General features: G+C 43.1%; 1 protein-coding gene across 1 annotated transcript; it reads left to right on the forward strand.

Moving 5' to 3' along the window:
- The first annotated feature begins 4,699 nt into the window (after positions 1 to 4,699).
- LOC131890723 (adhesive plaque matrix protein-like) lies at positions 4,700 to 5,461 on the forward strand. Its single transcript, XM_059240131.1, has one exon. The coding sequence runs from the start codon at positions 4,700 to 4,702 to the stop codon at positions 5,459 to 5,461; it is 762 nt and encodes a 253-aa protein (XP_059096114.1).
- Positions 5,462 to 15,141: the final 9,680 nt, after the last annotated feature.

The following is a 15,141-nucleotide window of genomic DNA, read 5'->3' on the forward strand; positions in this document are numbered from 1 at the left end:
AAGTGAGAGATAGGACGATTCTGTTAACAAGGTATGAGTGGTAAGATTAAGATAAAGAATGAAACATTGGAAACATCTGTTATTGGCATATGTCTTTTACTCTGAAACCAACCTCATTAAAAAAATCTTGGTATTTTCTTTTCTTTTACCATATCTACTTTCATATTAGTATTTCATGTAAATTGATCCATATTTTGGAAATGATCTTCCAGGCATTTTTTTACTTTCTTTTCATTTTAAAAATTTCTTCTACGTCTTTTCACATAATTTTCAGTAGTTTTGCAAATTATGATTTCCAGAGTAAGTGTTGTTCCATATATTCTCCTCTCGTTAAACCTTCACTTAATATAACTTTATTAATTTGTTGAGCTATCTTCATTTTGTTGTACAGCTTGGTTTCTATCAAGGAAAGAGTTTAAGGATTCTATCTCACATAGTTATATCTTGAAATAATTTTTCTCCCACAAAGTTAAATCCTTGTGGTTAATTTATTGGCTATCCAATTCAACATTTCGGTTGTATATTTATTATAGAATATCATTTCCCCAAAAATCATTTTTCAAATTTGAAGGCATTTTTCTATTTGAGATATTTTGAGTCTCATTTGAGCAAGACCGGACGCAGCACTAACTTGTATGAGACTAAAAGTCTCGTTGAACGAGACCTTCATCATAACAACGTAACACTTGGTCATACGACAGTCTCATTGAACTAGACTTATAACATGTAACCTAAAAGTCTCGCTGAACGAGACTTCTATGCCGCGCGAGGCCACCCGAAAATTAATTAAAAAATCATAATCAACAATTATATCTTTGCAACAAAGCAAAATAATAATAAAAAAGTGATGCCGTACTTTTGGAGTACCCATACTTTCGGTCCAACATCGCGTGGACGTGATGAGTCACGACATCGTCGCTGTACAGAGGACCCAGGACCACCTGGCCCGACAATTCGCGCAAATCCACGCAAGAGACCTTAGCCGATCACTGATCTCAGCTGCACGGTCTCGGCTTAAACATTATTCAGGTGGACAAGGACTGACTGAATCAACCATTTCTTCACCGTTTCCAACAGGACTTGTGTCGGGACCCCTTGGTCTGAAGACCCTTCAAGAACTTGAAGTGTTGGCCAAAACAAAGAATCATATGGTGCCATTAAAACCTTAAGCGCCTTCCTCCAGTTTCCAACTACCAGGAACGTCCAAAACGGAATCCTTTCCATCACGGTTCAGGTTCCCATTGGTTAAAAAATCGTCAGAGATGACTCTTTTAAACTTGTACCTGGACCATTGGAATTGTCGCATTCGACAATAGTTTTGCCCAAAACCAAGGATTTCATTGCGACATCTCCAGGGAAAACCACTTTTACCTAGTTGGCGAGGAAAAATTAGAGGACTGCAGTCGTTTCAGTGAACATTATGTTTGCAAATATTCGACGAGTTGTCAAAAGTATGAAGACTTTTGTGAATCAGCGTTGCTCATTGGAAATACAACGGCTGCAAAGAAGCACAGCGAAATAAATATATAGCGAGAGACCACCAACTACTCAAGAAGTTATGGATCAAGTGTTCCAACTCATGCATCCTCAGAAGGCAGACATCGTTGTCCAATGCCATCATCAACACCCGGAAAAAGTGAGCGTTTTTCAAACTGCAGTAATTCAACTGCCACCCGGTTGCTTCTTGATAGGTCCACACACTTCTTCTCCTTATCATAAAAGAACTTTCCTTTACAACGCCCGACTACCCACGGACACGTCCCTTGAAGACACCCACACCAGTACCCAGGAACTAATTAAAGAAGTCGACATAAGCCAAGACCATTCTCATCATATAACACTATATGTATGCATTGTAGCTTTGTCAATGACCCTCCTTGGGGTTATTGGGTTCTTGTATATGAAGTCTTTGCAAATAGTTGCTTAACTTCTAGCCAGGAGTATTCCAAGTATCGGAAACATTTATTTATTGATCATCTATATTTGTACAGTTCCTTTGTACTTAGATTTCTCTCAGTGTTGTAGATAGCTTTTCAGCTAATAAAGCAGTTGTTTCACACCGCTACAGGCGTTCCGACGTGTTTTCTTGGGCTCGTCGAATGACGCTCTGTACAACGATCATTTTTTCTGACATTCTAAGACGGCTGCGAGTGCTTGTTTGCGGCCTCTCTATGCTCTAGAAGGTCATCGATAAGCAATTGTCCTCAAGAGCGAACCTCCACTTCCTTGACCTCCTCAAGTCGTCCCCTAGAAGATTGAGGCTCCGAGTCATATGAGCTTTTTATCTTCGACGAGAACAAAGGGGGCGAGAGTGTTGCACCTCTTGGGAAGTCGACATGGCCGACATTAAGATCGCTTCTAGGTTTCTTATATCACTCATAGGTACTGTTCAAAGTTGTAATCGAAGGACCATGCAATAATCAGACCCACCCTCATCGGTAGAATCCAACTACGTTTATTCTTCTCTTGTTGACAAAAGGTTCCGACAATTCACATAACTGTTTTCCGATCAGGACGAGCCCTACTGATCAGGGAGGAGCCACCATAGACAAGGCAAGAATCTGCTATTTAGGGAGAGCACCTTCAAATCCAAGTGCTGGAAGATACTTTGATATAATTTCCTTTCATTTCTACTTTTTGTCTGACATGGAAGGCAAAAATAGCTCTTACAGACCCCAAAACGAGTTGATGCCCATGTTTTGGAAACTTTATTTGCAAATATTTGTGCAAAATCAGTTGATTTTTTATGCAAATTTGGTGTCAAAAATTGCCATATTTATCTGCAAGTTTTGGCCGGCCCTATTTATGATTCATCCAGAGTATCCGTGGTTGGGTACGTGGCCCGACGGTATCCTCTTGGGAATGCCGACCCTAGAGTCTTGGAAATCGAATGTTCCATATCTTGTAAGGACGATCACGTGTCGGTGAAATATTTGAAAGCAGGTACCATCTCGAAGACCCATATGTATTGTTACCAAATTCAAATACAAATGTTTGTTAGCAACATTAGACTATGTGACTTCGAAGCGGGAATATCCCTCAATTTGGGCACCCATCAATCAGATGGTAGGCCAAGCGAGAGAGCTGCCATCTGACTATGTAAAAAACGGAAGCAAACTATGTGACTTCTTTATTTACTCCATTTACTGGAAATTGTTAATTGTCCAAAGAGATGACGAGTTTCTCTAGAATTTGGTCGTTAAATCGGAGATATTTTCTACTCACAAATAGCCCCGGCTATGATTGTCCAAATTAAGAACCTCTAATGGAGAAAGGTTCATTTGGCTATTTGCAAGAATGTTTCTTTTGTTAAAAATTATTTCGGCAAATAAAGCGCCTCTAATTACTCATTGAGCAGGGATTGATTGAGATGTGTTATTCATCAGTTGTTTCTTGATTAATCAAGCCTTCCTTTATCGGCCATGATCACATCACCTGCTCCGATATAATTGAGGAATCCGTTTTTATTGTTCTTTCTATATCCGTTGTTTGGCCATCAAATCCTTTTGAAATGAAGGTTATCTCCCCAGAGGTCGCACAACCATTAAGAAATTTGACAGTAGCCGCCCCTTGTAATGGGAGTACCTTTGCACTTGCTTCTTGTTTGTTTTCAAGCAACAGCACTCAATTTCAGAAGTATCGATGATCCCCCGTGTTGAAGGATATAAAGGATATAAGGCCTGGAATGATGTCGGCATTGTGGCTTGGATGATCATGTCCTTGTCAAACAAATTATTAGATCTGGCATATTACAAACACATGGATCAAAACTTGCCCAAGCATCGCACTTCACAATGATTGGTGACATTGAACATTTCCCGAGGGCAATGCAGGAGCAATATATAGTTTCAATTTTACAGGAAACATGGCCGGTTTTAACTCGTTAGAAAGGAATCGTGAATTTGTTAGATTAATTTCAACTTGGAAAGAAGAAATTGGACAGAGATATTTTTTCCACTGAGGATGAGAGAGAGAGAGAGAGAGAGAGAGAGAGAGAGAAGAGAGAAGAGAGAGAGAGAGAGAGAGTTGCGTCGATACGTCCAGAAAAAATGCGACACTTTCATTCTCATTTGCCGTTTGTTGTTGTTATCCGTCATTAAGCGTGGAATTGTCCGACCATTCGACACGAGAACAGTGAGTTACCCTAAAGACAAGTAAATCAGCGATATCATTTTCATCGGAATGGATCTGGCTCCCTCAGCACCCATTGCCTCCACCTCCAAGGGTGTATGGACGAAGTCAGGCCGCAAATCCGAGGCACCCCCTCCTAACGGTCGTCGCGTTTGGCCGCAAAAGGGGACCAGCGGATTGGCCTTAATGAGCCTTCGATCCTGAAGTGCCAAAGAGGACCAAGAGTCGTCGTACTCACCCAATTTCTTTGCCACGGTACCAACGTCAGATGAGGATGACGAGGACGATGAGGACAACGACGACGAAGCTGACGAATCCCGAATGAAGATGAATTTGACCGCCCCGTACCCTCTGTTATGTTCTTGTCTCATCTAGTCAATCTGCTCTTTTCCTTCAATGCTTGCTCTTGGTGATTCATCTCTCTTCTGTGTATATATACCTACAACTCAAGTCAATAAACAACTAGTCATCCAGGCTCACGACAACGTAACATGGCACAGTCGGTTTGAGCCGACCTACGTGGCCCATCGGACGGGAAGACGCGCACCGGACGGGAGACGCCCACCGGATGGAAGGATCGCCCCCGGATGGAAGGATCGCCCCACGGATGGAAGGATCGCCCACCGGATGGAAGGATCGCCCATCGGATGGAAGGATCGCCCACTGGACGGAAGGATCGCCCAACGACGAATACCCGCCAACGGACGATACCCGCCAAGGACGAATACCCGCCAACGGACGAATACCCGCCAACGGACGAATACCCGCCAACGGACGAATACCCGCCAACGGACGAATACCCGCCACGGACGAATACCCGCCAACGGACAATACCCGCCAACGGACGAATACCCGCCAAGGACGAATACCCGCCAACGGAATCCGCAACACGATATCCGCCAACGACGAATATCCGCCAACGGACGAATATCCGCCAACGGACGATATCGCAGAGATATCCGCCAACGACGATATCCGCACGGACGAATATCCGCCAACGGACGAATATGCGCCAACGGACGAATACCCGCCAACAGACGAATACCCGCCAACAGACGAATACCCGCCAACGGACAAATACCCGCCCAACGGACGAATACCGCCAACGGACGAATACCCGCCAACGGACGAATACCCGCCAACGACGAATACCCGCCAACGGACGAATACCCGCCAACGGACGAATACCCGCAACGGACGAATACCCGCCAACGGACGAATACCCGCCAACGGACGAATACCCCGCCATCGGACAAATGCCCCCCTACTGGACCAATGCCCCGCTACCGGACTGATGCCTGGACAAGACGCCAGTTATGATGAAGTTTAATTCTAGTCGCATAATTTATCTACATATTCTAGTCATAAATGTGACCTTTATGCCCCCCCTGGAAAGGGAGATGTTATGTTCTTGTCTCATCTAGTCAATCTGCTCTTTTCCTTCAATGCTTGCTCTTGGTGATTCATCTCTCTCTGTGTATATATACCTACAACTCAAGTCAATAAACAACTAGTCATCCACCGGCTCACGACAACGTAACACCCTCCATCCTCCTCGTCCCTGGAATCTGGGCATTAGGCAATACCATCTGGCGCACTGCCGATCCCGGTTATTGACGAGGATGAATCAAATAATTACGATGATTCCGATATGGAATGGCTCACCAATGAATCCGACGTGGAACTTCCCCGGGGAGAAAAGTCAAAGAAGAAGACTCGTCCTCCACCAACCGGCTTTTGGATTGTTCGAGGCAAGGCACCAACCACCATGGGAAAAATTGCGGACTCCCATGAGAAGTTTCATGGTAAGTTTATCCTTCATATTCTGACAGTTGTATTACTACAGTTATTGCAACCGTTGTTGGTTGAAATTGCCAGATGTCCTTCCTGCCAATTATCGGCGCTGTCGAGCCTTGTTACGTTTTCGTGGTGCTAGTCGGCGGCCTTGTTGCACAATTATGGCGCCATTGGGCGGCCTTGTTGCACAATTATGGCGCCATTGGGCTCCCAATAAGCCATAAATGAACAAGCCCGCCCCAAATTGGCGCCATAATTGTTGCAACAAGTGCCAGCCCAATGGCGCCATAATTGTTGCAACAAGGCCGCCGACTAGCACCACGAAAACGTAACAAGGCTCGACAGCGCCGATAATTGGCAGGAAGGACATCTGGCAATTTCAACCAACAACGTTGCAATAACTGTAGTAATACAACTGTCAGAATATGAAGGAATAAACTTACCATAGAAACTTTCTCATGGAGTCCGCAATTTTTCCCATGGTGGTTGGTGCCTTGCCTCGAACAATCCAAAAGCCGGTGGTGGAGGACGAGTCTTCTTCTTTGACTTTTCTCCCGGGGAAGTTCCACGTCGGATTCATTGGTGAGCCATTCCATATCGGAATCCATCGTAAATTATTTGATTCATCCTCGTCAATAACCGGGATCGGCAGTGCGCCAGATGGTATTGCCTAATGGCCCAGATTCCAGGAACGAGAGGATGGAGGTGTTTACGTTGTCGTGAGCCGGTGGATGACTAGTTGTTTATTGACTTGAGTTGTAGTATTATATACACAGAAGAGAGATGAATCACCAAGAGCAAGCATTGAAGGAAAAAGAGCAGATTGACTAGATGAGACAAGAACATAACATCTCCCTTCCCAGGGGGGGCATAAAGGTCACATTTATGACTAGAATATGTAGATAAAATTATGCGACTAGAATTAAACTTCATCATAACTGGCGTCCTTGTCCAGGCATCAGTCCGGTAGGCGGGCATTGGTCCAGTAGGGGGGCATTTGTCCCGATGGCGCCGCAATTTTTCCCATGGTGGTTGGTGCCTTGCCTCGACCAATCCAAAAGCCGGTTGGTGGAGGACGAGTCTTCTTCTTTGACTTTTCTCCCCGGGGAAGTTCCACGTCGGATTCATCGGTGAGCCATTCCAAATCAGAATCATCGTAATTACTTGATTCATCCTCGTCAATAACCGGGATCGGCAGTGGGCCAGATGGTATTGCCTTATGGCCCAGGTTCCGGGGACGAGGAGGATGGAGGGTACGGGGGCGGTCGAATTCATCTTCATTCGGAGATTCGTCAGCTTCGTCGTCGTTGTCGTCCTCATCGTCCTCGTCATCCTCATCCGACGTTGGTACCGTGGGCAAAGAAATTGGGTGAGTACGACGACTCTTGGTCCTCTTTGGCACTTCAGGAATCGAAGGCTCATTAAGGCCAATCCGCTGGTCCCCTTTTGCGGCCAAACGCGACGACCGTTTAGGAGGGGGTGCCTCGGATTTGCGGCCTGACTTCGTCCATACACCCTTGGAGGTGGAGGCAATGGGTGCTGAGGGAGCCAGATCCATTCCGATGAAAATGATATTCGCTGATTTACTTGTCTTTAGGGTAACTCACTGTTCTCGTGTCCGAATGGTCGGACAATTCCACGCTTAATGACGGATAACAACAACAAACGGCAAATGAGAATGACGCATTTTTTCTGGACGTATCGACGCAACTCTCTCTCTCTCTCTCTCTCTCTCTCTCTCATCCTCAGTGGAAAAAATATCTCTGTCCAATTTCTTCTTTCCAAGTTGGAAATTAATCTAACAAATTCACGATTCCTTTCTAACGAGTTAAAACCGGCCATGTTTCCTGTAAAATTGAAACTATATTGCTCCTGCATTGCCCTCGGGGAAATGTTCAATGTCACCAATCATTGTGAAGTGCGATGCTTGGGCAAGTTTTGATCCATGTGTTTGTAATATGCCAAGATCTAATAATTTGGTTTGACAAGGACATGATCATCCAAGCCACAATGCCGACATCATTCCAGGCCTTATATCCTTTATATCCTTCAACACGGGGGATCATCGATACTTCTGAAATTGAGTGCTGTTGCTTGAAAACAAACAAGAAGCAAGTGCAAAGGTACTCCCATTACAAGGGGCGGCCTACTGTCAAATTTCTTAATGGTTGTGCGACCTCTGGGGAGATAACCTTCATTTCAAAAGGATTTGATGGCCAAACAACGGATATAGAAAGAACAATAAAAAACGGATTCCTCAATTATATCGGAGCAGGTGATGTGATCATGGCCGATAAAGGAAGGCTTGATTAATCAAGAAACAACTGATGAATAAACACATCTCAATCAATCCCTGCTCAATGAGTAATTAGAGGCGCTTTATTTGCCGAAATAATTTTTAACAAAAGAAACATTCTTGCAAATAGCCAAATGAACCTTTCTCTCATTAGAGGTTCTTAATTTGGACAACTCATAGCCGGGGCTATTTGTGAGTAGAAAATATTCTCCGATTTAACGACCAAATTCTAGAGAAACTCGTCATCTCTTTGGACAATTAACAATTTCCAGTAAATGGAGTAAATAAAGAAGTCACATAGTTTGCTTCCGTTTTTTACATAGTCAGATGGCAGCTCTCTCGCTTGGCCTACCATCTGATTGATGGGTGCCCAAATTGAGGGATATTCCCGCTTCGAAGTCACATAGTCTAATGTTGCTAACAAACATTTGTATTTGAATTTGGTAACAATACATATGGGTCTTCGAGATGGTACCTGCTTTCAAATATTTCACCGACACGTGATCGTCCTTACAAGATATGGAACATTCGATTTCCAAGACTCTAGGGTCGGCATTCCCAAGGAGGATACCGTCGGGCCACGTACCCAACCACGGATACTCTGGATGAATCATAAATAGGGCCGGCCAAAACTTGCAGATAAATATGGCAATTTTTGACACCAAATTTGCATAAAAAATCAACTGATTTTGCACAAATATTTGCAAATAAAGTTTCCAAAACATGGGCATCAACTCGTTTTGGGGGTCTGTAAGAGCTATTTTTGCCTTCCATGTCAGACAAAAAGTAGATGAAAAGGAAAATTATATCAAAGTATCTTCCAGCACTTGGATTTGAAGGTGCTCTCCCTAAATAGCAGATTCTTGCCTTGTCTATGGTGGCTCCTCCCCTGATCAGTAGGGCTCGTCCTGATCGGAAAACAGTTATGTGAATTGTCGAAACCTTTTGTCAACAAGAGAAGAATAAACGTAGTTGGATTCTACCGATGAGGGTGGGTCTGATTATTGCATGGTCCTTCGATTACAACTTTGAACAGTACCTATGAGTGATATAAGAACCTAGAAGCGATCTTAATGTCGGCCATGTCGACTTCCCAAGAGGTGCAACACTCTCGCCCCCTTTGTTCTCGTCGAAGATAAAAAGCTCATATGACTCGGAGCCTCAATCTTCTAGGGGACGACTTGAGGGAGGTCAAGGAAGTGGAGGTTCGCTCTTGAGGACAATTGCTTATCGATGACCTTCTAGAGCATAGAGAGGCCGCCAAACAAGCACTCGCAGCCGTCTTAGAATGTCAGAAAAAATGATCGTTGTACAGAGCGTCATTCGACGAGCCCAAGAAAACACGTCGGAACGCCTGTAGCGGGTTGAAACAACTGCTTTATTAGCTGAAAAGCTATCTACAACACTGAGAGAAATCTAAGTACAAAGGAACTGTACAAATATAGATGATCAATAAATAAATGTTTCCGATACTTGGAATACTCCTGGCTAGAAGTTAAGCAACTATTTGCAAAGACTTCATATACAAGAACCCAATAACCCCAAGGAGGGTCATTGACAAAGCTACAATGCATACATATAGTGTTATATGATGAGAATGGTCTTGGCTTATGTCGACTTCTTTAATTAGTTCCTGGGTACTGGTGTGGGTGTCTTCAAGGGACGTGTCCGTGGGTAGTTCGGGCGTTGTAAAGGAAAGTTCTTTTATGATAAGGAGAAGAAGTGTGTGGACCTATCAAGAAGCAACCGGGTGGCAGTTGAATTATTGCAGTTTGAAAAACGCTCACTTTTTCCGGGTGTTGATGATGGCATTGGACAACGATGTCTGCCTTCTGAGGATGCATGAGTTGGAACACTTGATCCATAACTTCTTGAGTAGTTGGTGGTCTCTCGTATATATTTATTTCGCTGTGCTTCTTTGCAGCCGTTGTATTTCCAATGAGCAACGCTGATTCACAAAAGTCTTCATACTTTTGACAACTCGTCGAATATTTGCAAACATAATGTTCACTGAAACGACTGCAGTCCTCTAATTTTTCCTCGCCAACTAGGTAAAAGTGGTTTTCCCCTGGAGATGTCGCAATGAAATCCTTGGTTTTGGGCAAAACTATTGTCGAATGCGACAATTCCAATGGTCCAGGTACAAGTTTGAAAAGAGTCATCTCTGACGATTTTTTAACCAATGGGACCTGAACCGTGATGGAAAGGATTCCGTTTTGGACGTTCCTGGTAGTTGGAAACTGGAGGAAGGCGCTTAAGGTTTTAAATGGCACCATATGATTCTTTGTTTTGGCCAACACTTCAAGTTCTTGAAGGGTCTTCAGACCAAGGGGTCCCGACACAAGTCCTGTTGGAAAACGGTGAAGAAATGGTTGATTCAGTCAGTCCTTGTCCACCTGAATAATGTTTAAGCCGAGACCGTGCAGCTGAGATCAGTGATCGGCTAAGGTCTCTTGCGTGGATTTGCGCGAATTGTCGGGCCAGGTGGTCCTGGGTCCTCTGTACAGCGACGATGTCGTGACTCATCACGTCCACGCGATGTTGGACCGAAAGTATGGGTACTCCAAAAGTACGGCATCACTTTTTTATTATTATTTTTGCTTTGTTTGCAAAGATATAATTGTTGATTATGATTTTTTAATTAATTTTCGGGTGGGCCTCGCGCGGCATAGAAGTCTCGTTCAGCGAGACTTTTAGGTTACATGTTATAAGTCTAGTTCAATGAGACTGTCGTATGACCAAGTGTTACGTGTTTATGATGAAGGTCTCGTTCAACGAGACTTTTAGTCTCATACAAGTTAGTGCTGCGTCCGGTCTTGCTCAATGAGACTCAAAATATCTCAAATAGAAAAATGCCTTCAAATTTGAAAAATGATTTTTGGAAATGTATTTCTATAATAAAATATACAACGAAATGTTGAATTGGATAGCCAATAAATTAACACAAGGATTTAACTTTGTGGGAGAAAAATTATTTCAAGGATATAACTATGTGAGAAATTCCTTAAACTCTTTCCTTGATAGAAACCAAGCTGTACAACAAAATGAAGATAGCTCAACAATTAATAAAAGTTATATTAGTGAAGTTTTAACGAGGAGAACTTATGGAACAACACTTACTTGGAAATTCATAATTTGCAAAACTACTGAAAATTATGTGAAAGACGTAGAAGAAATTTTAAATGAAAAGAAAGTAAAAAAATGCCTGGAAGATCATTTCCAAAAATATGGATCATTTACATGAAATACTAATATGAAAGCTAGATATGTAAAAGAAAAAGAAAATACCAAGATTTTTTATGAGGTTGGTTTTCAGAGTAAAAGACATATGCCAATAACAGATGTTTCAATGTTTCATTCTTATCTTAATCTTACCCACTCATACCTTGTTAACAGAATCGAAGAATTTGAAGGTAATGGATCTGGTTGGCAATATCATGCCTGTGTGGAAATGACTATGCGAGCAGATCAATATGATCCCTCAACTAATTTTCGAAAAAGTAAGCACAAGAATAAAATAGGATCCTCGTAGATAAAACTTCCACAAGCTCTCCTAAGAACTGGAGCTTATATTAATCCAAAGAATACTGACAATGAATGTTTTAAGTATACAATCATAGCAGCTATTCATCCCCCTAAATACAGTCCAAATAGAATTTCTCACTATAAACCTTATTTGAATGAGGTAAATTGGTCAAAGGTGTCTTTTCCTACAAGATTAAATGAAAAAGATTTTGAAGAATTTGAAAGAGATAACCCTAATTTGCCTTCATTAAATGTTCATGTTATAGAGACATATAAACATTTATATCCCTTTCCATATTATGTGTCTTACAAATGAGCATATGCAGAAAATGCTATCAACATAATATATTTTCAGAAAAATGATAAAACTTTACGCAATGTGGAAGTGGAAGGTCATTATGTTTGGATAAAAAATATGTCAAGGGCATTGTCTAAATCAATCAACATAAATGGGAAAAGACATTTCTGTGCACGATGCCGTCTTCCATATGCTTCAAGAGAGAAATTAATGAAACATGATGAAGAGTGTGGTTTGGAAAATGAAGCACAAGCCAAAGAAATGCCTCATTGTACCAAACATGAAATAACATGAAAACTTGCAAAGACTGTACAAGAGCTAGAACTTGCAAATTTATAAGGTATGAAACAACCCAAGAACTGCCTATAGTAGTTTATTTTGATTGTGAAGCAGTAAAAAGAAAAGTAAGCGAGAAAATAATAGAGCAAGATATAATGTCAATTTGGGTAAATTACCATGTAGCTGCATATTATAAACCTCATATTCCAGACTGTTGTGAAGATTTCTCCTCACCGTTTGTTCGTTGTTTTAGGACCTTTGACACATTCGAGGACTTAAAATTCACTAAGTATATTTCGGATCTTAGGTAGCAACCAACACACCCACTTCTTCCTCGCTCTTCCCACATCAGTTCGCCTATACGTACTATTGAAAGGGGCGAAAAACCCCGTTCCATCCTACATGCCCAAAAGGCCAGAAAATGGTATTAGGCTGAGCGAGCAATCAAAAATCGTAGAAATATAATAAGATGGGAAATATCGTCGGAACATTCTCCTCCCATTGCTCGCTTGACCCAAATTAAAACACATTTTAATTCATATTGACGGGACGGAGACCTTTCCCAACGGGCAAATTTTAGTAATAGAACGATTCAAACGTTCTGGACCACTCTGGACGGTGGCAGCTCGAACCAATCCGTTTTTGTCCGGGTGTACTTCAACTATCCGTCCAATCTTCCAGTTTGATCGAGGTTCGGCAGTCCCGACATCTAAAACTTCGGCTCCAACGTTGACATTTTCGACCCGAGTGGTCCACTTTTTCCTTGCTAACAATGTTGGCAAGTATTCCGTTGTCCAGCGTGTCCAAATTTTGTCTACGAGAGCCTGAACATACTAAAACTGTAGACGAGTATCCAACGCCGAATATACACCCAAGGGGAGTTCCTTGGAACCACGAAAAATCAAGAAAGATTCGGAGTTAGGACTTGTCCGTCATTTGGGTCATTGATGAGAGGTCTTGAGTTGAGCAGTCCCATCACTTCGCAAAATACATTCCTCAACTCGTTCGTAATCGCGTAGGTGACGACGGGCAGATTGTTCTTGATCCAAAACGTTAGCCATCGCCGTTTTGGCTAAACGAACCAGGGATTCGTGAACTCCTCCGCAATGGGGAGCTTCTGGAACTTGAAATTTCCAACGAACAGACTTGATTTTTTCGGGNGAGGTCTTGAGTTGAGCAGTCCCATCACTTCGCAAAATACATTCCTCAACTCGTTCGTAATCGCGTAGGTGACGACGGATCGTATGGTGTTGTCCCCGGGTGTTCACAAAGTTTCGTTTTTTCGATCTTATTCCGAAGAACCAGTACCTCCAAAGGGCCGAAGAAATCGACGGACGTGTAGAAAAACGGTGGTCGTCCAATAGCGAGTCTCTCTTGGGGTAGATCCGCCATCTCCTGATTTGCTGGTCGAACAACCTGAATTTGGCACTTCCTGCAACCCAATCGAACCCTTTTAACCAATTCTCGACCTTGGAGAATCCAATACGTTTGTCGTAGTATGCCCATCAGATGGTTAACGCCAGGATGATGGTGGTCGACATGACTTTGTTCCACAATCAGGATCGTAAGCGGAGATTTAGGTCACAGAATAATGGGATGTTTTTGATCGTACCCCACCTCTGCCAACCCAATTCGACCTCTAGCACGGATGATTCCAAAGGTATCGAGAAACGGCGAGAGTTGATTCAACCTCGAGGATTTGGAGACGGCCTTGTTAGATTGCAGTGCGTTGAACTCTTCTCGAAACGCTTCGAGTTGAGCTTCGCAAATAAGTTCATGGAGAGCTTCGTCGTTATTGAGGCCTCCAGATTCAATCCGAGACTGAACAGCCATTTCAAGATTTTCGAACCCTTCACCCACGGTACGAGTGCAAGCATGAACTTGGGATTGATGGAACTTGGAACGTACTTCCTGATCGTCTTTTTCGGATGGTTGTGGCAAGAAGTCTTGGGGCCATTGATCATCGGAAAGACACAAAAAATCCGGACCCTTGAACCACAAAGGCGGGATGTCTTGGGCACTGATTAATCCCCGTGATGCTAAGTCAGCAGGGTTGGTCTTTCCTGGAACATGACGCCAAGTTTGTAGATCGGTGATATTTTGTATCTCTCCTACCCTGTGAGCCACAAACGGCTTACAATGATGAGCAGGATTGACTATCCAAGCGAGAACGACTTTACTGTCAGTCCAGTGCACTCTCCTTCCCACTTTCAAACGTAGGGCTGGGATAACGTGTTGTGCTAATCTGGAACCCAAGACAGCAGCTTGTAATTCCAGTCGGGGAATCGTCATGGGTTTCTTGGGGGAAACTCGAGTTTTGGAGCACACGAGGCTTACATCCACGTTAACCTGGTTTGTGGTTCGGATATAAACAACTGCCGCGAAAGCATCTTCGGACGCATCACAAAAGGTATGGACCGTATGGACCTCAGATTCAACATTATCGTTACAGAGTAGGCTCAAATAACACCTTTTGAAACGGGCGTTTGGTAGATGTTCCAGATTTGTGATCCACCTCTTCCACCACTTGAATTGCTCGGCCGGGATTTCTTCATCCCAACCCTGTCCACGGATGACCAATTCTTTCATTCTTGGAGCCAATAAGCCTAACGGATCATAAAGTCCAGCCAAACGACTGAGCACTGATCATCTGGTCAACACTTCAGGTTCAGGCCTGGTTACCTAGAACACTAACACGTCCTCTTGGGCATTCCATCTCATCCCCAGGACCTTATTCTCGCATTTTGTTTCAAGAAGAGAGATGTCTTGAGAGATCCCTCCACCCAGTTCTTGCTCTACTTCGGAATAATTCGAA

This window comes from Tigriopus californicus, chromosome 11, assembly GCF_007210705.1.
Source record: "Tigriopus californicus strain San Diego chromosome 11, Tcal_SD_v2.1, whole genome shotgun sequence".
Taxonomy (NCBI): Eukaryota; Metazoa; Arthropoda; class Copepoda; order Harpacticoida; family Harpacticidae; genus Tigriopus; species Tigriopus californicus.

What these genes read in the sequence shown, in the direction of transcription:
- LOC131890723 (XM_059240131.1), top strand. Translation starts at nt 4,700, where the DNA reads ATGGAAGGATCGCCCCCGGATGGAAGGATCGCCCCACGGATGGAAGGA.